Consider the following 23,061-nt stretch of genomic DNA (forward strand, 5'->3'; position numbering starts at 1 on the left):
CCTGATCTACCTCCGCATACCCCTGTTCTTTCCACCAACTTGTTGCATCTTCTCTTAGATGGTAAACTCTTCAAACACAGAGTAAAAGACTTTGACTGTACAGCAATCAGCACAATGGTCCTCAGGGACAATTTCCTGGTGCAAGTGCTGGAGGAACCAAATAGGGGCAGAGCTCTTCTTGACTTTCTGCTCACAAACTGGGAAGAATTAGTAGGGGAAGCAAAAGTGGATGGAAACCTGGGAGGCAGTGACCATGAGATGGTGGAGTTCAGGATCTGACACAAGGAAGAAAGGAGAGCAGCAGAATATGGACCCTAGACTTCAGACTTTGACTCCCTCAGGGAACTGATGGGCAGGATCCCCTGGGAGAATAACATGAGGGGGAAAGGAGCCCAGGAGAGCTGGCTGTATTTTAAAGAATTCTTATTGAGGTTACAGAGACAAACCATCCCGATGTGTAGAAAGAATAGTAAATACGGCAGGCGACCAGCTTGGCTTAACAGTGAAATCCTTGCTGATCTTAAACACAAAAAAGAAGCTTACAAGAAGTGGAAGATTGGACAAATGACCAGGGAAGAGTATAAAAATATTGTTCAGGCATACAGGAGTGAAATCAGGACGGCCAAGTCACACCTGGAGTTGCAGCTAGCAAGAGATGTTAAGAGTAACAAGAAGGGTTTCTTCAGGCATGTTAGCAAAAAGAAGAAAGTCAAGGAAAGTGTGGGCCTCTTACTGAATTAGGTAGGCAACCTAGTGACAGAGGATGTTGAAAAAGCTAATGTACTCAATGCTTTTTTTGCCTCTGTCTTCACGAACAAGGTCAGCTCCCAGACTGCTGCACTGGGCAGCACAGCAAGGGGAGGAGGTGACCAACCCTCTGTGGAGAAAGAAGTGGTTCGGGACTATTTAGAAAAGCTGGACAAGCACACGTCCATGGGGCTGGATGCGCTGCATCAAGAGTGCTAAAGGAGTTGGTGTATGTGATTGCAGAGACATTGGCCATTATCTTTGAAAACTCATGGCGATCGGGGGAGGTCCTGGACGACTGGAAAAAGGCTAATGTAGTGCCCATCTTTAAAAAAGGGAAGGAGGAGGATCTGGGGAACTACAGGCCAGTCAGCCTCACCTCAGTCCCTGGAAAAATCATGGAGCAGGTCCTCAAGGAATCAATTCTGAAGCACTTACATGAGAGGAAAGTGATCAGGAACAGTCAGCATGGATTCACCAAGGGCAAGTCATGCCTGACTAATCTAATTGCCTTCCATGATGAGATAACTGGCTCTGTGGATGAGGGGAAAGCTGTGGACGTGTTATTCCTTGACTTTAGCAAAGCTTTTGACACTGTCTCCCACAGTATTCTTGCCAGCAAGTTAAAGAAGTATGGGCTGGATGAATGGACTATAAGGTGGATAGAAAGCTGGCTAGATCGTCGGGCTCAACAGGTAGTGATCAATGGCTCCATGTCTAGTTGGCAGCTGGTATCAAGCAGAGTGTCCTAAGGGTCAATCCTGGGGCCAGTTTTGTTCAATATCTTCATTAATGTTGTGGAGGATGGTGTGGATTGCACCCTCAGCAAGTTTGCATATGACACTAAACTGGGAGGAGAGGTAAATACGCTGGAGGGTAGGGCTAGGATACAGAGGGACCTAGACAAATTAGAGGATTGGGCCAAAAGAAATCTGATGAGGTTTAACAAGGACAAGTGCAGAGTCCTGCACTTAGGACAGAAGAATCCCACGCACTGCTACAGACTAGGGACCGACCAGCTAGGCAGCAGTTCCACAGAAAAGGACCTAGGGGTTACAGAGGACAAGAAGCTGGATATGAGTCAACAGTGTGCCCTTGTTGCCAAGAAGGCTAACGGCATTTTGGGCTGTATAATTACGGGCATTGCCAGCAGATCGAGGGACGTGATCGTTCCCCTCTATTCGACATTGGTGAGGCCTCATCTGGAGTACTGTGTCCAGTTTTGGGCCCCACACTGCAAGAAAGATGTGAAAAAATTGGAAAGCGTCCAGAGGAGGGCAACAAAAATGATTAGGGGACTGGAACACATGACTTATGAGGAGAGGCTGAGGGAATTGGGATTGTTTAGTCTGTGGAAGAGAAGAATGAGGGGGGATTTGATAGCTGCTTTCAACTACCTGAAAGGGGGTTCCAAAGAGAATGGATCTAGACTGTTCTCAGTGGTAGCAGATGACAGAACGAGGAGTAATGGTCTCAAGTTGCAGTGGGGGAGGTTTAGGTTGGATATTAGGAAAATCTTTTTCACCAGGAGGGTGGTGAAGCACTGGAATGTGTTACCTAGGGAGGTCGTGGAATCTTCTTCCTTTGAAGTTTTTAAGGTCAGGCTTGAGAAAGCCCTGGCTGGGATGATTTAGTTGGGGATTGGCCCTGCTTTGAGCAGGGGGTTGGACTAGATGACCTCCTGAGGTCCCTTCCAACCCTGATGTTCTATGAGTCTATGATTCCTGGCTCTGAATGTGGCTTGTGGCAGCTACTTTGCTACAAGTACAACAATTAATAATGCTATTCTGCTTCTTTAAATGTGAAAACAATATATTTTATTTCTATAGCAGTATTTCTCCCCACCCAAAGTGCTCTGGGTGCCATACAACTGAATAAAACAAACACTGTGAAATAAGAACCTCTTGAAATACAAGCATAAACAAACAGATGGGAAGGAAAGGGAATACAGGTACGGCTGGGAATGCTAATTTATACTAAAAAAAAAAAGTTGTGTGCTTTTCAAAAGTGAGGAGGGGGGGCCAAAAATGAGGTGCAATTTGGGGCAGAGCGAGTTAGGGCCCGTACCAACAAAAGAACAATTGCCTGACAACTTCAGACAATGACCAGAGGAATGGTGCAGACACTATCTCAATACAAGGCTCAAGGATGGGGTCATAAAATGGACAGTGACTCCAGGTTAGAAAGAGTAAACTATGAAAGGACTCCAAGATGACTCAGACAAGCCAATTACTAGAAGTTTGTATAAAGCTAGGTCCACAAGTGTCAAGTGTAATTTTAAAAACAATTCCCCTACAAAAATCCCATGTGTCCCCCTGGTTAAAATGGAGACTTCCTATTTTCAGCTAAAAGAAAAGGAGTACTTGTGGCACCTTAGAGACTAACCAATTTATTTGAGCATGAGCTTTCGTGAGCTACAGCTCACTTCATCGGATGCATACTGTGGAAAGTGTAGAAGATCTTTTTCTCATGAAAGCTTATGCTCAAATAAATTGGTTAGTCTCTAAGGTGCCACAAGTACTCCTTTTCTTTTTGCGAATACAGACTAACACGGCTGTTACTCTGAAACCTATTTTCAGCTAGTGGATGTTGGGTCAAACCTACTGAAAACACAGGCAAGGAACTCAGCAGTTCTTGAGTATTGACAAGATCATCTTAGTTTCCACCAAATTAACAGGTTCATTTAAATGGCAATTAGTTAATTCATGAGAAAAGAAGGACTGCAGCCAGAGCAAGTTATGAAGGCCAAAAAGAGAGCGCTCTTTTTGGAAGCCATTACTAGAAAGTAAACACAGAAAGAATGGGCCAGGATTAAGGAATAGATCATTGTAGTGGTCTAGGTCACATAACAGGGTCTCATTCATTGAAATTACAGGTGATCTGTTAAACCATTAAAAACCAGCCTGTTTTAACGAGATCAAAGCAAAACCAAGTGTCTGGATGGCTTCAGATATCTTAAAAATGGTTCTTTGATTATTTTGTTCCGTTAATCTACAGTAATCTGTTACTGTGTAACTGCCTGATGATGCTACTGCCCATGCAAGTAATCACAAACCACGAACAACCAATCACTTAATTTGGTGTGAATCTTTCCTCATGGACCAAGGGATTCTGGCACTATTAAGCATTCCTACAAAGGCAGACTCTTACTGTGATGAGGAAATAGAGGAGAGCTGCTTGGTAGAAAAGATAAGATTTGTAACAGTTGAAGATACAGCACATGTGTTGGCAATGGCATAGATGGAGATAAGACTGGTATAGAGATACCAATCAATGTTAGTGCAATTCAACACCGCCAAAGCTGCTGGAGCCTTCCCCGTGTCACCCATACTCATTGGTGAGCTAGTAACATCACTGTTCTCCACTGACCTATAGCTATGGCATCGTTTCATTTTGTAGTGTTAATGGGACCCTAACCCAAAGGTCGTATTCACTGCTGCCCATCCTGGCAATTTAACTCCAAGTTTGCTGTTTTTCTTAAAGCTCCAGCTCCTGGGCTCAGGTGCTTACATGAGAATCTCAGCTTTCATTTTAAAAGAAAATAAAGTTTCTAGCCCTCATGGTATAGAGAAAAGCATGATAATGAGAACCCGAAGGGTCAGAAACCAGAAGGTAAATAAAAAGAATCTAACATTTATTATGGTTAAAATATCATTTTTATGGGACTGACTCATGGTTTTTGAACATATGGAGCTGGCAATACTGCGTATTAGTGACACGGATGGGGCCTAAGTGGAGAGGAATTCACAGCCACAAGAAGTAGCAACAGCAACACCAACCTCTGCATTTCTGCTCTGAGATCATGAAGGAGCAAATAAAGAATGAGTAGAATTATGCAGAAATGACAGACGATGAATGCAGCAGACAGGGGAGAAGAGGAGGGAGATTTCTGGCTTCCTTTCTCTCCACCCTTGCAGCCTGCACAAGGGCCAGTCAAAATCTAGCCCTATCTCAGCACTACTGTTCGTTTCCCTCCATTTGTAAAGTCAGGCTCCTTTAATAGCATGGGCCCAATTCTCCAGACCTTGAAAGGAGAGAGAAAAACAACTAATGCATTTTGGAAACCTAAAACTCTAAACTCTAAAAGCTCTAAAACACCATTTCTGTAAATAACATTGTCACAGATTCAAGGTGTGCTTATCACGGTTAGAAACATTAAAATGGAGGATTTCCCAGTTCCCCGTGGCTATAAAATTCCTAGTTGAGATTTTCCAAAGCCAATGACAGGATTTAGCCACCCAGCTCCCATTACTTTCAACTGGATTCTGTGGCTAAATCCTCTAGCTAGCTTTCAAAATCTTTCTTTCTGTTCCTAGTCGTTGGATCTTAAACCTGTCAAAGTCTAAGGCCTAATATTGCCTGTCCTGCATCTCAAAGCAGTAATTTTTGGGGGAATCTATTCCACATTGGAGAGGAAAGAATGAAACATCTCTTTGGAGTCTGCTTAAAGAGGCTCAGAGGTTTGGAATTTTAGTAGTAACTCTGGCAGAGATGGATTGGTGGACAGAGTGCTGGTCAGATAATCAAAGCAATGCAGTTCAGTTTCAATTAAAAGCACAGAATTAAAAAGCAGATTTTTATAGCAGAAGTCTTACAAACAAAGTAGGTTTCTCAACCTATAACCCTTACCAGTCTTCATCTCCTTGTTCATGAAGGCCTCCAAAAAGAAATGCCATTCTTAAAGTTCTTCCCATTAGGGATTCTAATGTCTAAGCATCTTCAGGCCTTCTCTTTAGAGCTGAACAAAAAAGTAGGGGGGAAAAAATCCAAACATTTTTGAAATTGTTTCCATTTTGCAGGGTTCAAAACTAAACATTTTTTCCTCAAAAGTTTCAAAAAAGTTTCCCATTTTAATTCCCCCCCTTCCTGGCACCAACAGAATAAATTATGTATAGGGTTGGATTTTTCATTTTTTTCAGTTTGCTACTGTTTGTGATGCTTCCTCAACTTTGGAAAAGCTTAAGTAGCAGAAGGAAAAATGGAAGAAAAAAAAAATCCCAACCAAAAGCCCTGGACATCGCTCACTTTATTGTATTCAGTGGAAAAAGGGAAAATTTTTCCTTTCCCAGCCAACTCTATCTTTGACCTTAGCACAGACTTTGGATAGAAGGACAAGTGAAGAACACAGAGGGGATCTGTGTAGCAGTGAGTCTTCTGACTCCTTTCTTCCTCAGCTTTTTTCTATCCTGCCCCAAACCCCTTGTGTCCTGTGGGGCACAGAGTTGCATACAGTTCAGCTCCTGGTGTGCACCCCATAATCCTATCCTCTCCTGGGGGGTGAGGGGGAGGCCACACCCATATTGCTGTCAGGTGCTACAGAGGCAGGAAAAGAATTTGTCTCTTACTTGGTAACTCAAAATAAAATAATTCTCAATGAGACTCCTCCGTTGCTAGAGGAAATTAGTGAACTTCTGGTGTATTTACTGAATCAGAGAATGTATTAAATGATGATGACTCTTCAAACAGCACCTGGAAAAAGGAAACTAACTCTGGTACTGTGTAACTTTTCAAACCTTCCTCCACTTTGGAAAAGCTACTGTGGCAAAAGAGAAAAGGAAAAAATAGAAAACCCCCTAGACACCATTCATCCTATTGCATTCAGTGACAAAAAGGAATAAAGAAAAAAGGAAACAAGGGGGAGGAAGGTGAAAAAACAAAATACTAAAATTTCAAAAATTTGAAATTTCAAAATGTCAAATTCTAAAATTTATTGGTTTTGACAAAAGAATTAAAAAAACTAAAAAAAAAAAAACAACCAAAACCAAAAACAAACAAACAAACAAAAAAAACCACCCCAAAACCCACCAACAAAGCTTTTCAGAAAAGTTTTCAGTTTTGGAAAAAAGTCTCTTTTTCATCAAAAAATGCTGTAAATGAAAAACTTCAGCCAACTTTACTTATCTGGTTCTTGTTCCCTCTTGGCTGGACTTCTGGGCTCCTCTGGTGTCCCATGATATGCTAAAGCAAGAAGACACACTGAATGTATTAATCTGTTCCATCACTTGCCTGACAGCTTGACTAAGACTGGGACTCTAGGATTTAGTGATTTACTGCTCAACTAGTTCCATGCTCAAAATTCATCCAAGTATCTATCATTCCTGCATTATCCTATGGGTGGATGTAGCCTCCCAATTCAGCGGGTGCACGTCTCCTCTTGCCTTGCTAAAGGGGAACCAACCACCTGCAGCAGTAGCCTATGCCCTGACAGAGCACCCCTAATCCCAGCCCAGTGGGGAGGGGAGGGCCCGGGGAAGGAGAGATTGAACCTGCCCTGCACTCACTCCACAGCTGTGCCTTCTGTCCTGTGAAGCTAGACCCAGCTCCTTACTCCAGGTGTTGTGCCTAGTGCACAGAGCCACAACACCACTCACTCAAATTTGGCCCGGCCAGCTCTCCATCATGATGGAGGGGCAGCTGGGCCAAGCGTGAGATGGGAGCCCCATGGAAATGCACCCTCTGCACATTGGTTAATCCAGGACTGATTTCTGTGGGTGCAATTGTACTATGGACCCTCAGTAAAGCTGCCAGTGTATTATCTCCTGTGTGACTCTGAAAAGGAAAAAAGACTTGGGGTTTCTATGTATCTAGAAGATAGTGTAGTGTGAATACTTCCTTTTGGAGGGGTTGAGGGGTAGTTCTTTTGGCAGTCCTTTAATAAATGATGATTTGAAACCAATACCACTATTTATAGTGAAATAATAACACTGTGTGTGTGTATCTATATATACAATTATTGGTATCACCATAGCACGTGTGAGCCCCAGTCATGGACCAGGACCCCCCTGTGCTAGCTGCTGTACAAACACAGAACCAAAAGATGGTCCCTGCCCCAAGGAGCTTGTAATCTGGGTATAAACCAGGAGACAATAGGTGAGTATAGGCAGATGAGGGAACACAATGAAACAACAATATTTGTGTGTAAACTCTTCAAGTACTTTGCAAAATATTAAGCTTCAACAGCCATGAAAGTTAGGTATTATACTCATGTTACCAATGGAGAAACTGAGGCACAGACAGGTTAACTAACTTGCTCAAGATCTAATGGCATGTTAGTGGTAGGGTTGGGAATAGAATCTACAAGTTCCAATTCTTTTCTTTACTTCCTTTTGTAGATTTATCATCATTCTTCAGATATTTGAGTTAAGTGTCTCTTATCCAAGGGTATGAGTCTACAGTGAAGGAGGACAGCTGAATAAGAATTTAAAGATTGTATCACAATGAAACTAAACAGCTATTCCATGGCCCAGCCCCGCAGCTTCATAATAGCAAAATGTAAAGTGAGGAATCTATAAAGTGTAAAAATACTGGGGGTAACCCTTTATTGAGATTTTCTTGTGCTTTATGGGCCAGCTCTTCAGTTCACCCAGTTCCACTGATTTATTTAGATTTATAAAAATGCTAAAAAAAGCATTTAGGGGGCGTGGAGGGAGTGCCACACAGCTCCACTCTGCTCCCAGCTCTGCTCCGGCTCTGCTCCCAGCCACGGTCCCAGCTCCCAGCCCTGTGCCCGGCACGCCCCATGCCCCCAGCCATGGCCCCTGACTTGGCCATGGCTCTGTTCCCGGGCCAAGACCCACACCCAGCTGAGGCCCCAACCTCAGCACCCTTACCCCTGTCCGTGCCCCCCCAAGAACTGCAGCCCTGCTCCCAGTCCCAGTTCGGGTGTGGGGGACATGACCCTGAAAAGTGTGGGGACCACTGCTTTAGACACTGTAGATATAGTTTAAAAATCCCTCCTAAGTGCAGCCATTTAAGATAACCTACCTTAGCTCTCCCTCAGAGAGTTCCTTATCCCTACAACTGCAGTTCTCCACCCCCAGCCCCCATTTTCAGATAGCTGAAGGGAAAAAAAAAAGAGATAAGACACAGTTTACCTTGAAGATCATCAGATATGTGCTATTTGACACTGTCCATTGACTTTGAGAGAGCTATGCCAATTTATATCAACTGAGAATCTAGCTCCATATATCTCGTTTATTCAAATGCTTCTTCACATTGAAACTAAAAATGAAATATTGCTGATGTACAGCATCTATTACCTAATGAGGGGCAGCAGTACCCATCAGCTGGTATTTTTGAATATGTGAGTATAAAGTAAACATGTTATAGATGGCAGCTCAGGTATTAGCATTTAAAATGATAAATTGTATAATTGTAAAAGTGAGAATTTCGGTCTGACAACAGAAGTTTCACACTGACAGCACTCACTGCCAGTGGATGGGACCTTGTATCCATAAAGTGCATCTTTCATTTTGGATAAGTAGATCCGGATAATAATAAAGGGCCAGTTTCAGGATGGAGAGAGGTCTTCCCCATCACTTGTAATCTTCTCACATTCAGAAGCATCTTAAGTCTTTTCTAAGCATGTCGATATTGCCTGAAATTCACAGAACCTTCCCCCCTCCACAGCCTTTGTTTGTGTTAACAGGATGAGAAAGTGCAAGGCTTCCTGTTATGTGTGTGTGACAGCTGTAGATAAGCGGAGAGCCCTGGACAGGAAATCCGCTTAACTTCGGCAGTGTAACTCATCTGAAGCTTAGGAACTCTTTTAGAGCGAAGCCCCAACGGAATGACACGGTGCTGGTTTAAACATGGGGGACATGGTGGAGAAAAGTTCTGAAGAACCTTTGGTCTCTTTGGACAATGAGTGCTCCAGGAAGATGGGGGAACTTGTGGAAGTCTCAAGTGGTGACAAGGTTAAGTTTGATGACACTGGGCTCTCTATGGTGCTTCAGAATGGCCTGGAGAACCTCAGGCTGGAAAACTCTCTTACAGACGTCATCCTGTGTGTGGACAGCATGGAATTCTCTTGCCACCGTGTGGTCCTTGCTGCAGCAAGCAATTATTTCAGGTAAGGCAGTTTTAAAAACAAAAGCCTTTTTCACTCAATACATTTAGGCTGGGAATTTCCAAGGAGCCTAACGTTGGGTGCCCAGCTCCTACTGACTTTCAGTGGGTTTTGGACCCCTAACTCCTTTACCTCCTTTGATAGTTGGAGCCTTAAACTAGGAAAGCAACAGTGTCAAACATTGGATTTTTATGTATCAACATTTGTCACGTGTACTTGAGACAGACAGACGGAAAGAAAACAGTTGGCAGGTGAAGCGATGGAAAAATAAAATCAGCCATATATTCTGACCATTGTTGGTGGTTACCCCTCATTGAATGTGGCCATGTATCAGGCAAAGAGGAAGATTCACTGCGATCATGGGGTAGTTTTATTTTAGTGTGACTTCATTTCTGGAAGTTGTCTTTTCCCCCCACCCCACTATTACTATGCAGTAGAGCACACATTCTGTAAACCCATTGAGAAGGAAAGAAGATGTGTGTCCTATATCCTGTCTTTTCCAGGATTACTGTAAAATCAATTGAGAGATGGAAACCCCCTATGTGGAAGAATTTTTAAAAAAACAAAGACTCCACCTTTAGTTCTTTTAAAACCACAGTGAACTGCCCACTTTACGCTACTCACTGAAAGAAACAAATTTGAGACCTGTGGAGAAACATAGTATTGGATATCACACCTTTTCCATCATCATTTAGACCTTCACATTTGCATGACTGAGAATTTTTTTTTTTAAACTGTTGAGATGGCCTCTTGACTGACTACAATGGAAACTGGAGGGAAACAAATCTACGATCATTTGTGATATGAGTAGGAAGTGCCAGTTTCATGGAGGCTTAGTAAATTTTACTCACAGAGATCATAACAGAAGTGCTATTTTAGGGATCTGATACTAAAGCTAATACAAAATAATATTTACATGTGAAACTCATGCAGCTAAAAGCAGTGCCCCAGTGTTTCTCACAGTAGGGCCATATGGAAAAGGGAAAATAAACAAAGAATTAAAATATGAATTAAAATAATGTAACTGAAAAAATGGTTAACTGTTAAGAAGTATTATGTGTTATCGGGGGACAACAGATCCCTCCAGCCAGAGGGATCCCCAGTGCAACACGAGCGGCTGTCAGCATAGAACACAGCTGATTGCTGTCAACCAGTCACCTGCTGTTGGCCAAGGACTCTGGGAGGATGAAATGCCCCTTGGGTCTATGATGCCCCCTCACCCCTTTGGGACATTTCACAAGATGACCCAATGAAAAGAGGGTGGATACTGACTGGGTGCTGTCATGTTAAGAGCAGAGACAAATACCCAAAGAAACTAAAAGCCCATGAGGCCTTTGTTGATGTATCTCACAAGGGTTCATTGGATGTTGAATGTCTGCAGGGAACAAATAGATCCCAGAATTATTCCTATGCTGGGATTTCACTGATTTGTCATGCTGAATTGGGGTCTTTAGGTCTGTACAGGGCCTAGCACATTTTGGGTGCTAACATAATATAAATAATTAATGCTAAATTCACACTTTAAACAGGAGTTGAGCAGAGGCCAGGCAGAGGTATCAACCTTCAGTCCTTCCTCAGTTATTATTGAAGAGCATACATAACATAATGCTTCTGATGGAGTCCTGTATCCTGAAACATGCCTTAATTCTGCACTACTGCTGCGCAAAGTTAATGATGCAAAGAGGGCACCAAATCAGAAGAGTAGCATTTTACACCTGATTTGCACGTGGTAGTGAAGAAAGAGGTCCACAGAGGTTAAGGTCAACATTTTCAGAAGCACTCAGTAGTTGGGGGAGCCCAAAATTTGCCAAGGTTTTTGAACATGGGTGCTTAATCTTACACTTGCAAATCCAAATTTAGGCACCTAAGTGGTTTGATATTCAAAATTGCTGGGCAGACTGCAGTTCCCATTTCCTGGGTATTTAAATTTGGACTTGGAAGCTTTACTTTAGACATCCATTTTTGACAATTTGAGTCCGAAGCAGTGGCGTGCTGTCCATGTCTGTCAGGTATGCCCTGCATTCCCAGTCAGGAGTGCATTCTCTAGCTGGTAGCCTGCAGGATGTTTCTGTCTGGCCCCATGGAGGACACCATTTTGTAGAACAAAATGGCATCCTTTGCATCACATGACCTAGCACGCACCGTATTCGCGTGAGGCCATGCCACATGGAGGATGCCATTTTGGACAGCCTCAGGCATGCAAGTGAGTTGCTGCATGCCTTCCTGTAACTGTCACAGCATGTCACTAGTCCTACGGCTTCATTTACTTCTGAGAGGGGCTCAGCACCTCTGGAAGTCAGGCCTCTGATGGCTCACTGGGTTGGGCACCAGAAAAGAGAGGCATCCTTCCTTAGTGGCCACTTCTGAAAATTTGGTGTTAAGTGACTTGGCCAAGGACACAGAAAATCAGGACCATGGTGGGGGTTAGAATCCAGGTGTTCTGATTTTAAATCATGTGCTCAATCAATGAAAGTGCCGCTTCTCCTGCATATGTACATCTGCGGTATCTATACATGCACACAGATATACAAATACCTACAATCATGCCCCCCCTGCCATGTAATTATGAGGCAAATCCTGAGGTATAAGTTAGCCCTTCAATCCCACAGAGGGGAGTTCTGCACCAGCCTGATCCATGCTGAAGAGCCTGAAGACGATGGTATGGAAGGGGGTGAGGAGCAGGAGCTCCGCAGCTGGAACCTCCAAAGCAGACAGGAATCTCAAACTATCTATGGATCCTGAACTTCCTCTCTTCATCCCTACCCAGGCCCAGTGGAAGTTACTGCCCTGGGGCTACAATGGACCCTGCAAGTGAGGGGGAGGCAGAGTTGCCTGGGAATATGTCTCCCTTCCTGTCAGTCAAGCAGGGAGAGACTGGCCACAGTAGGAGTGCTGTAGGAAAGGCCAGCAGTCCTTTAGTTACATCCCTTTCTCCCCGCCCCCTCCCCCTCCGGCCATGACTTTCAGGGAGGAGTGATGTGGTTTTGCCCAGTGCCTTTCAGCTCAGGGGCTCAGCACACATCACACACAGTGAACAAGTCTCCTGCCCACCTCCCTCATGAGGCAGATGGGGGAAGTATTATCACCTCCATTTTAAAGATTAGAAAGGTGCAGCAACTTGTCCAAGATCAGCGAGTCAGTGTCACAGCTGGGGCAAGAATCCAAAAGCAAGATCCTGAACTCACCTATGGGAGTGGAAAGCCACTGTAACTCCACTGAGTTACTCCAGTTTCATTATGATGATGTACGTGAGATCAGAGCTGTGTCTCCCCTGACTATCAGGGCCATGAACTTACCACAAGACCGCAGTCACAGATCTATGAGATAAAGGAGTGAGGGCACAGAACAGCTGCATCCAAGGACAACAGCCAGTTTCTCACTCACATGAGAAGCATTTCCACCACCCACACGTGCAGTATGTGCCCCTTAATTCTTTACCTTTTTGTACAGAACTCCTCTCTCTGTAGTGTGTGCTGGGTGCTTTTGTTCTCAAATGCCTGCCTGCTTGGAACACCCCAGATTTAGTCTCACCAGAGTGCAGCACCCTGCTATAGAATGACAGAGTGAAAAATATAGATGTAATGAGAGCCTAATTCCAGCTCCTGTTGACATTAATGGCTGTTTTGCCATTGACTTCAATGGGAGAAAGATTGGACCATAGTAGAAATCAGTGAACAGAAAAATGCTAAATAGCTGTGATGTCGGTGCAGTGAAAATGAGAACGTGGCCATTCCTTACAATATCATATCTGCCCAAGCCTTCTGCTCAAAGGCTGTGTCTTCCCTGCCATACACAGCAGAATAACTAACGTGGGTTGACTACCTTGCTGTAAAATCCCAGTGGAGACAAGGTGCTAGTCATTTTTACTGCAATGTATCTAGGAGAGGTCAACAGCATAGTCCCTGCCTGTGGCTCACCTCACCTAGGTACTTTGAGGTAAAAACTACAGCGCCTTGTCTCCACTAGGGTTTTACAGAGCGATAGATAATCTATGTTCGTTATGCCCCTGGAAACATACACCTTTTCTGGCTTGAAGACTTTGGCCCGCAAGACAATTATTCACTTCTCATGACACACTGTCCTCCTAACATTGCACTGTCTGTAGTCCTCACTTATCTAGAAAGATTTGGCATTCAGGGTTAACAGCAGATAGAATTACATTTGAGACTCACACATGTTTTCCTCTGGCTCTAGGCAAAAGCAGGCTCTGGTACTTCTAATCTTACTGCATCTTCATATCTTCTACTTATTGCATCTTCTTTGGAATCTGGCACATGGCCTCTAAATGATATCTGAACTCAGTGATCAAGATCAGGATAATCAGCAGGTATTTAAGGTCCATAAACCAGAATTACACGGGAGTGAGAAACCATTCACTGGTAGTAAATTCACCCTACAGAAGAAAATTGCTGGAGGAGAGGCTCAAAAATAAAAGATGGATTAAAAAATTAAAGGAAGATAAATGTATCATCAAACAGCGATGAGGAAGCAAAGCGCATCTAGATGGCTCTTAGGTAATTCTGTGGCTTATATCCCTCACAAAATACTCTAAGGATTGAGATTGTACAAGTGTCTTTCCCTTCAAACCTAACATCAGTGACCTAAGGAAATTGCCATTTAAGGCAATACTAATAGCCAAGCCAGCCACAATTCAGATTCATTACTGTCCACATACCCTTATATCCAAACACACAGACCTCTCAACTCCACAACAAACTCCATGATTGTTACTCCCGGGGGGGGGTAACAGTATATGTGTTTGGAACTATATGATGGGAAGTTAGAGTGAGGCAGAGTTATCAATGAGACTGGGGTTTAGTGCTGGAGAGTGAGGCTGATTACAGCAGCTATCAATGGGGCTCCCACCTGACACCTGCTGCCCACTGAGTCCACACCTCTAGTGAAGAGGCCAGTTCACTGGCCCAATGACAAACCTGCTTCCTTAGTTCCATGGGCCCACCTCCATTCCCCAGCCCTTTAACTCGTTGCCTGTCCCTCTCCCAGGGATGGAAGATGACGAAGTTCCTTGTGTCCTCTCCTCCTTCTGGACCAGGCACAATTTAGCCCTTGATGTTTGTGAAGTGTTTTGGTGAGCGTAGATAAAGAATTATCATCATTACCATTATGATTTAACAGATCTATTCTGCCCATTTCATTTCATCTTCTGATGCACTGGCAGGCCATTATTTTAAGAAGTTTACTCCTGAATCAAGTGTCTATTTAAAAAAGCTTCAGTCTATTTCTGCAGACTGTATGTTTCATTTTACAGAATAGAGAGTGTGACCCTTTAGCAGCTCTATGCTTTTATCATCAGATATTCTCTGAACTGGGCTCCATTGTATAATAACCAGGCAAATATATATTTTAAAATCTAGCACTACAATGGTATGAAAATAATTGACAAAGAATTTTCTTTGTAGTTTTGCTACAATATTAATTGTGTACATACAAAGCAATCAGAAGAATCCTGCATTGATAGAACATATTGATACTGGTAGGTTCAAACCTGGTAGCTATATTTTTTTCAGAATGCGTGATCCTTCTTGGGTAACCAATGAACAGCTGTTGTTTCAGGGCCATGTTCTGCAATGATTTAAAAGAGAAGTATGAAGAAAAAATCATCATTCAAGGAGTTGATGCAACAACCATGCAGATGCTGTTGGACTACACTTACACAAGCCAGGTGCTGATCACAAAGCAAAACGTACAGAAAGTCTTAGAAGCTGCCAGCCTTTTTCAGGTTAGTGAAAAAGCACCTTCAGCACATGGACTAATGGAAACACATTGTTTCAGTCATTGCTTCCAGGATGCTACAATTCAGCACACATGATCAAAGCGCTACACACTTCTTTGATTTGTCACACCCGTTAGAGATCTTCGGCTTTCATATTATTTATTTGTATTACGGTCGCATCTAGGAGCCCCAGCCATGGACCAGGACCATTGTGCTGGGCTCTGTACTAATGGACCATTTTGCTGCCTGAAAGCTCATGGTATTATACCCTTAGTGCAGAGGTGGGCAAACTACGGCCCGTGGGCCCTGAGCTCCTGGCCCAGGAGGCTCACCTGCGGCGCCTCCCTCACTGTCCCCCCTTCCCCGCAGCCTCAGTGTCCTGGCGCCGGTGCAACGCTCTGGGCGGCCGGGCAGTGCAGTTGCAGAGCCGCAGCCTGACCCGGTGCTCTGGGTGGTGTGGGTGTAGTGTCGCCAGCCACCCACCGGTGCTCCAGGCAGCGTGGTAAGGGGGTAGGGTGGATAGAGGGCAGGGGAGTTCGAGGGGGTGGTCAGGGGGCAGGGGTGTGGATAGGGGTCGGAGTGGTCAGAGGGCAGGGAACAGGGGGGTTGGGCGGGCAGGGGTCCCGGGGGGCAGTCAGGAAGGAGAGGGGGGGTTGGATGGGGCGGCAGGGGGCAATCGAGGCAGGGGTTCCGGGGGCGGTCAGGGGACAGCGAGAAGGTGTGGTTGGATGGGGCAAGGGTCCCGGGGGGCAAGTCAGGAATGAGAGGACGTTGGATGGGGCGGCAGGGGGCAGGCACGGGTGGGGGGTCCAGGAGTGGTCAGGGGAAAGGGAGCAGGGGGTGATGGATGGGGTAGGAGATCCTGGGGGCCGTCAGGGGACAGGTGGAGTTGGATGGGGCAGGAGTCCCAGGGGAGCCGTCAGGGCATGAGAAGCGGCCAGTGGGTGGGGGGGGGGGGGGGAGGAGAGTGTCAGATAGCAGGCGGGGGTCGGGCCACGCCTGGCTGTATGGGGAGACACAGCCTCCCCTAACTGGCTCTCCATACAACTTTGGAAACCCGATGTGTGGTCAGGCCAAAAAGTTTGCCCTGCCTTAGTGGGACTACATTCTAATCATGATGCAGATGGATCTATAAATGGGCTGCATTATTCACAGCAGGTCAGTCTAGATGATCAAAATGGTCCCTTCTGTCCTTAAAACCTATGAATCTCACAAATGTGTCCTGAGATTAACCAATTACCTTTAGAATAATAGGAGCTGGTATTTACTCTGGAGAGGTGTGCTTGTTAGGAAAGTACCTCCACACAGCAAAAGGTAATTTAATTTCAGTAAAAGGCAATTTTTACTTCTCATCCCTCTCTCTCTTCCCCGCAACCCCATGGCCTGAGTGGAATGGCCCATAGATGTTTTCAGCATTCCAGTATTGCAAACCCCAAGCATTACAAACTCAGAACATTTTAAAAAAAATTCTGGGCTATTTTTATTCTTCTTCTGTTTTTTTGATCTCTCAGGGTCAGTTTTCAGGCTTTACTCTGAAACCTTGAGGACACTTTTTTTTTAAATGAAAGTTTAAGGGGCTTTAAGTAAAACACCAAATATCCTGAGACTTGTGGTAAAATCCTGAGAATTGACAACGCTGTAATATCCTCAGTTCCAAACTAGAATGTTTAACGGACAGTATCAGTCCTGGCACTGGCCTTTAGAAGAAATTCTGCTACATCCTGCAAACCTGCTGCAGCATTAATGTACACTGATGGGCGCTGGACTGGAGAATACTCCAGTTCTGTATAAGAGTTAACACAATGTGTTGCTTTTGTCTCTCTTTTGGTATTGTCCCAGCCCCCCAACAGCCTCTTCGCCCTCCAAGTCTGTCCCAGGCCCTACCCCTTATCTCACCGCAATGTACAGGACTATGAGCAGCTGGTAGTTTTATCTGCGTGTTGCTGTCAGAGCCTCGGCTGCCCCTCTGTGCTGTGATAGAAAGCTCCTCGTCACCCAATCTCCCTGAGCATTGATCTTAGGGCCCCTGCCAGCCTCTCCCTGCCCCTCACTGTACCCAGCAGGCATCACACCTCTCTGTTAGAAGGGCTGGGAGCAGGTGTCCTTTCTGCTCCCAACAGAACAGAACAGGGAGCTGTCAGAGAAGCTGCTGCTGTGCAGAAGCAAAGAAAACAACCTTATCTCCGAGGGCAGAGGTGGCTGAGGGTGGTCCTCCTGATTACCCTGGGTACCCACTTAGCCTTGGGGAACTACAGTGTCCCCAAGAAGGTGGAAATTGATGTTTTGTGGGATTTTTCTTTTAAATTAAGGCTTAAGTGAAGGTGCAAAATCCAGATGGCAGGGTTTGGAGCAATGGGGAGCAGGCAATCCTGGTTGAAATAATTTTGACCTGTTGAAGATTTACAGTTTTCTCCATTCCTTGTGTGTGATTTGCTTTCCCTATATGCACCACACACTTCTGCAACCTTCTGTCAATAGATGCAACCACACTGTATAATTAACAGTGCTCTCCACCCACACATGAGCCTTTTAGGCCCAAAATATAGACCATCCTATTGACATCACTTTTGTGCACTTGTGTGCATATCTACGTTACACTTAATAGGCTATGTATAAATAGACTGAGCATAGTTCAGTGGTTAGCCCACAGGCTGGGGAGTCAGGAGTTCTAGGTTCTTTCCCAGCCATATGAGTGACTTGATGAGTAATCTTGGGCAAGTCACTCATCTTCTTTGTACCTCGGTTTCTCCCATCTGTAAAATGGCGATAATACTTACCTGCCCGTTGGGAGGTAGAAAGCAGGGGAGGCTGTGAGGGTTAATCAGTATTTGCAAAGTGCTTTGAGATCTTTGGAGGAAAGCACTACTGTAAGTGGAAAGTATTAGTATTAATAGACAGTGATAGGCCAATGGAGAAATTCAATAGCCCTGGGACAGACAAGGTAACACTGAAACTATAGACCTCTAGAGTGGCGTCATGGCACACTGCTGACATTTTTAGAACAAAAGCTGTAGCAACAACCACAGTATTTTGATTTTTAATGTAGCCCTGTTCATTAGTCAGTTGCGTTTCTCCAATCTCTTGACCACATGTAAATGCAAAACAGGAACCAGATATCTGTGACCAATGCCTGTAATTTTTCAACTTTAGTAAACAGTCTACATATGTCAACAGGATACAGGTCTGCCCAGAAAATTCTGCCCTGATTACTTAAACAAATCTAAATACGATGCCATTTAAAGGTGGGTTTACTGTGTTTCACTTCTCTTTCTCTTTCAATTACAGTTATAAAACGCTCCCTACAATGGAGAACAATAAAGTTAAAATGGCCAATCTATTGCCATTAAATAGAAAAAAAATGAGGACACTACTTTGAATTATTCATAGTATCTCCTTTTATTTATCTTTTCTGCACTCATTCTTTATCAGAATGATGTTAAATACCAGGGTGCTACTTCCCTTTTAAATCAGCTAGGCAAGAAAAAGCAAAGCATGAGGGTTATTTGCAATCACTTGTGCTCAGAAAGGGTTGTCCATTTGTTGAGCTAATCACCTGGAGACTAATCTTGCTCACATCATAGTCAGTGGATACGGAGATTAACAGGATTGGGGCCCTAATGTAATGGTAATTAGCAAAATCAAAAGGCATCCGTCATAGCAGTTCTGATGCTTTATTTACTGAATCATCCTTTTGATTTAAAATGTCAACTAGAAAATCGTATTTCTGTCTGATGTTTTTTAAATCTGTTGAAATGACAACACTTAGAGGTTAGTGTTTTCCTCAGGGCGTCTACTCTGTGCCTTTGACAGCCCATTTTGTAAGTCAAGGTCACTGTTTTGCTGATGTTTAGTCTCGCTTCCTGTCTCATCCACCAGCAAGATGACATCATGCTCACTCGGGGCTGAGAAGGGAGTTCACAAGCTTGCTCTTCCACTGGCCTAGCAAGACCTCCCCCCCACTAGGACTATTAGACAAAAGTTTCCCTGCAAGGCAGCAATGGTGGGAGTACTAATATAGGCAGGGTGTTGGTGGCCACCTGCATTTCCACCCCCACGTCATCTAGACCTGCTCTGAGCCAAGGGCCTAGAAATGCCTGCAGCCCTGGGAAGCTCGACCACACTAACTCTCCAACAGGCGGAGAGGAACTGGTGGCAGCAATGGTGGGGAATCTCTCACAAAAGTCTAGTGTAAACACAGCCCAAGTGGAGGTTTTTGCCAGTAACAAAGCAGCAGAGCTGCTACTATTTCTGAGCTTAGGATCAGGAAGGTGACTCCTTCTCTTGGGACTGCTGCATGGAGCAACAGGAGCCAGGGAAGGTGGTGACTGGGAGAACCCCCTTCTTTACTTCCCAGACCTCTGCTTGTGGCTGGAGAGCAATGGAGACAGGGTGGAGCAGGGAGCCTTCTTTATTCCTGGATGGGGAGAGGAAGCAATTAAAATTTGGGGGTGGTGGGGGAGATGAGGAGACCCGCTCTTCTTCCCCCAGCCTCCTGCAAAGGGAGCAACCGGCATGTGGGGCTGGGGCAGCGCAAGACAAATGTTTCCACTCTCTAAGACTGTGAAGATTCTAGGAGGAACTCAGAGCTGGTCTACACTGAAAACGTACACTGAAAAATCCACCCCCCCCGAGAGTAGACAGCGCTCAGTTGATGGAAGAATTCTTCTGTCGACCTAGTTGCCACCTCTCAGGGAGGTGGATTCACTACAGCAGTGGGAGAACCCCTCCCGTCACTGTGGTGTCTACAGTGACGAACTGTAGCATTTTAGGTGTAGACATGCCTTCAGTGATGGTGGTGCTGCTGTTGATCAGGCAGGCACAAGTTGTGCTGGGGAAGGTGGAGGCCTGAGGAACATCTGCTAGGGTTGCTCTTTGGCCCCATCTATTTTTGCCTCCCTGAAAAGACCCTTCGGGACATCAGCAGGGGAGCAGAGAAACCCCCAACACTTTTTTTAAATTAAAAAAAAATTCAGGGCATATTATTTAATGGGCGATCTCTCGGAACCTGGGATTTACTCTTCAATTTGACAGTGTCCCTTTAAATTACAGTGATTCTTGCATGGTTAAAACAGAGCTGAAGCCAGGTAGGAGAGGAAGACCATATGAAAGTACTGCTGTAAAACAAACAGCAGTTTCAGAATAATGGGTCAGATGGTGGTAAATAAGAAAGTGTTATTTACTTCTTCATAACAGAGCAACTCGGGGTCACCAAATGAAATGAATAGGCAGCAGGTTAAAAACAAATAAAAGGAAGTATTTCTTCACACAACGCACAGTCAACCTGTGGAACTCTTTGCCAGAGGATGTTGTGACGGCCAAGACTATAACAGGGTTCAAAAAAGAACTAGATACATTTATAGATAGGTCCATCAATGGCTATTAGCCAGAATGGGCAGGGATGGTGTCCCTAGCCTCTGTTTGCCAGAAGCTGGGAATGGGTGACAGGGGATGGATCACTTGATGATAACCTGTCTGTTCATTCCTCTGGGGCACCTGGCATTTGCCACTGTCAGAGGACAGGATACTGGGCTAGATGGACCTTTAGTCGGACCCAATATGGCCATTCTTTATGTTTTTATGTACTCCATGGGTGTAACTGAGATCAGAATCAGTCCCACTGCAGACATTTTTTTAATGTCTCATGAAACACTGTCAAATAAAGTTCAAAGACTGTATGGCTTCCTCCACCCAGATCCTGGCTGTAGTCCGAAGGGACGTTTAATTTGATGGCCTCATCACCAAACCACCACAAAAGTGACAGAACTGGATCAGCACAGGATGTGTTACTCTCACAGGTCCATCTGCACCTCCCCGATTCAGAAGCCCAATTTATATCCTTCTCTTATGCCACTACCAATGCCTGGAGTTCTCTCCCTCTCCTTGTGAGCCAGTTGGTCACCTTCTGTCCATTTAAATCTCCCTTCAAACTCACTTCCTTTGGTAAGGCCTTACATACGTGATGGGCCTGGATTTTCAGAGGTGGTGAGCACCAGCAGTTCCCACCAGCTTTAACTGGCATTGTCTGCACTCAGCTCTTCAGAACACTAGTCCCTAAACACCAATTTTTGTATCTCATAGGTCCAAGCTGTATTGTCTGCGCCTGATTTAAATCATTAGCTGCTTACCAAGCATTCTCACCAAGTAAATAAACAATGATAAGGGCAGAAAGAATGGTCTAATGGATAGGGCCCTGGACTGGCACTCATGAGACTCAGGTTTAATTCCTGGGTGAGCCACAGACTCCCTGTGTGACTTGGGCAAGTCACTTAATCTACTCTGTGCCTCAGTTCCCCATCCACAATATAAATTGGAGTATACAATATAAATGTAGGGATAAATACTTCCCTACATCACAAAAGTGTTGTGGGAATAAACTCCACTCATGACTATTAGGTGCTCAAATTCTGTGGTGCTGAGGGCCATATATGCTACCTTTGATTATCCTCCTTAAAAGTCTCCTTTGTTATGATACCTACAAAAAAAACTGGACATTGGTTAGGCTGCTGGTGCGCTCCCTGAGACCGCTGCTTGTCCTACTGTATTGTCTCATTCTTTCCTTGTGCTCATCGGTCTGTCTGTATCTGGATATTATCTAGTGTTTTATACTCAGATTGTAAGCTCTTGAGGGCAAGGATCTCTCTTTGTTTTGTGTTTGTCCAGTGTCTATCACAAGGGGGGCCTGGCCCTTAACTGGGGCTCCTCCATGCTACCACAATACAAATATAAAATAACTGCACAGTACCTTACATGCCTCTTGTGTCTGTAGTTTCTGCGGATGGTGGATGCTTGTGCCAGTTTCCTCACCGAAGCCCTCCATCCGGAAAACTGTGTTGGGATTCTGAGGCTGGCCGACACTCATTCTCTGGAGAATCTGAAGCAGCAAGTCCAGAGCTACATTATCCAGAACTTCGCTCAAGTGCTGCACTGTGAGGAATTTCTGGAGATCCCCGGTGACGTTCTCTACAACACGCTAAAGAGCGATGACCTCTATGTCACTGAAGAGGCACAGGTTTTTGAGACTGTTATGAACTGGGTTCGATACAAAGAGTCTGAACGGTTTCATCTCCTACCCTACGTTCTTGAGAATGTCCGGCTACCGCTTCTGGACCCTTGGTATTTTGTAGAGACAGTTGAAGCCGATCAACTCATTAGACAGTGTCCTGATGTCTTCCCTCTGCTTCAAGAAGCAAGAATGTACCATCTGTCAGGCAATGAGGTAAGTAACAAATGAAAATACTTAGTAAACGGGAGTTGGGGGGAACTGAACCAATTCTAATTAAGGAATATTTCAGATTGGCAATCACAGAACTCAGTATGGATTTTGGAGGTGGAAAAAGATATTTACAAGATAGTTCACAAATTACTACTTCTGAAATATAAGATAATCACGATCAGTTACCGTGGAGATTTAACTGTGAAATCTGAGAGGTTTCCAGACAGCTTATTTTAACATAAAAGCATTTCAGAAAATGTTCATGAATCTCTGAAAGGAGAGAGAACCTCTCACACACAATTCTGTCCGATACCAAACTAAGGTTAATCAATATTCCTTGATGTGTTCCCTAGTAAAAAGGCAAATCAAAGGTATTACTTTGGACATTGCTTTCTTATTTAATATTGGTATCCCAATTAAAATAGTCATCTATAACATCAAATATTGCTAAGCATTCCAATGGATCACTTAGGGTAAGCAGTACCATACTTACATAAACAGTTATCTATGTCTACTTTC

The 23,061-nt window shown here is 44.4% G+C and overlaps 2 protein-coding genes across 9 annotated transcripts in view; one reads left to right on the forward strand and one right to left on the reverse strand.

The window, feature by feature from the left end:
* Positions 1-23,061, reverse strand: part of KLHL24 (kelch like family member 24) — a 142,462-nt gene that overhangs the window by 68,279 nt on the left and 51,122 nt on the right. For 6 of the 8 annotated variants that reach the window (XM_073360080.2, XM_073360078.2, XM_073360076.2 and 3 more), the window contains exons 2-4: positions 22,072-22,506; positions 6,645-6,705; positions 5,377-5,485 (exon numbers count right to left, since the gene is read on the reverse strand). The gene's annotated coding sequence lies outside the window, so the exon portion shown is untranslated. Of the gene's footprint in view, positions 1-5,376; positions 5,486-6,092; positions 6,332-6,644; positions 6,706-22,071; positions 22,513-23,061 lie in introns of those variants that run through there. The other 2 variants (XM_073360075.2, XM_073360079.2) reach the window with 2 other exon arrangements.
* The window catches only part of KLHL6 (kelch like family member 6), a 31,513-nt gene continuing 17,719 nt past the window's right edge, over positions 9,268-23,061 (forward strand). Inside the window, exons 1-3 of the mRNA XM_073360072.1 lie at positions 9,268-9,598; positions 15,170-15,335; positions 22,096-22,545. Coding sequence (XP_073216173.1) covers positions 9,339-9,598; positions 15,170-15,335; positions 22,096-22,545 — 876 coding nt within the window. The 5' untranslated portion in view covers positions 9,268-9,338. The remainder of the gene's footprint in view (positions 9,599-15,169; positions 15,336-22,095; positions 22,546-23,061) is intronic.

Source organism: Lepidochelys kempii, chromosome 9, assembly GCF_965140285.1.
Source record: "Lepidochelys kempii isolate rLepKem1 chromosome 9, rLepKem1.hap1, whole genome shotgun sequence".
NCBI lineage: Eukaryota > Metazoa > Chordata > Testudines > Cheloniidae > Lepidochelys > Lepidochelys kempii.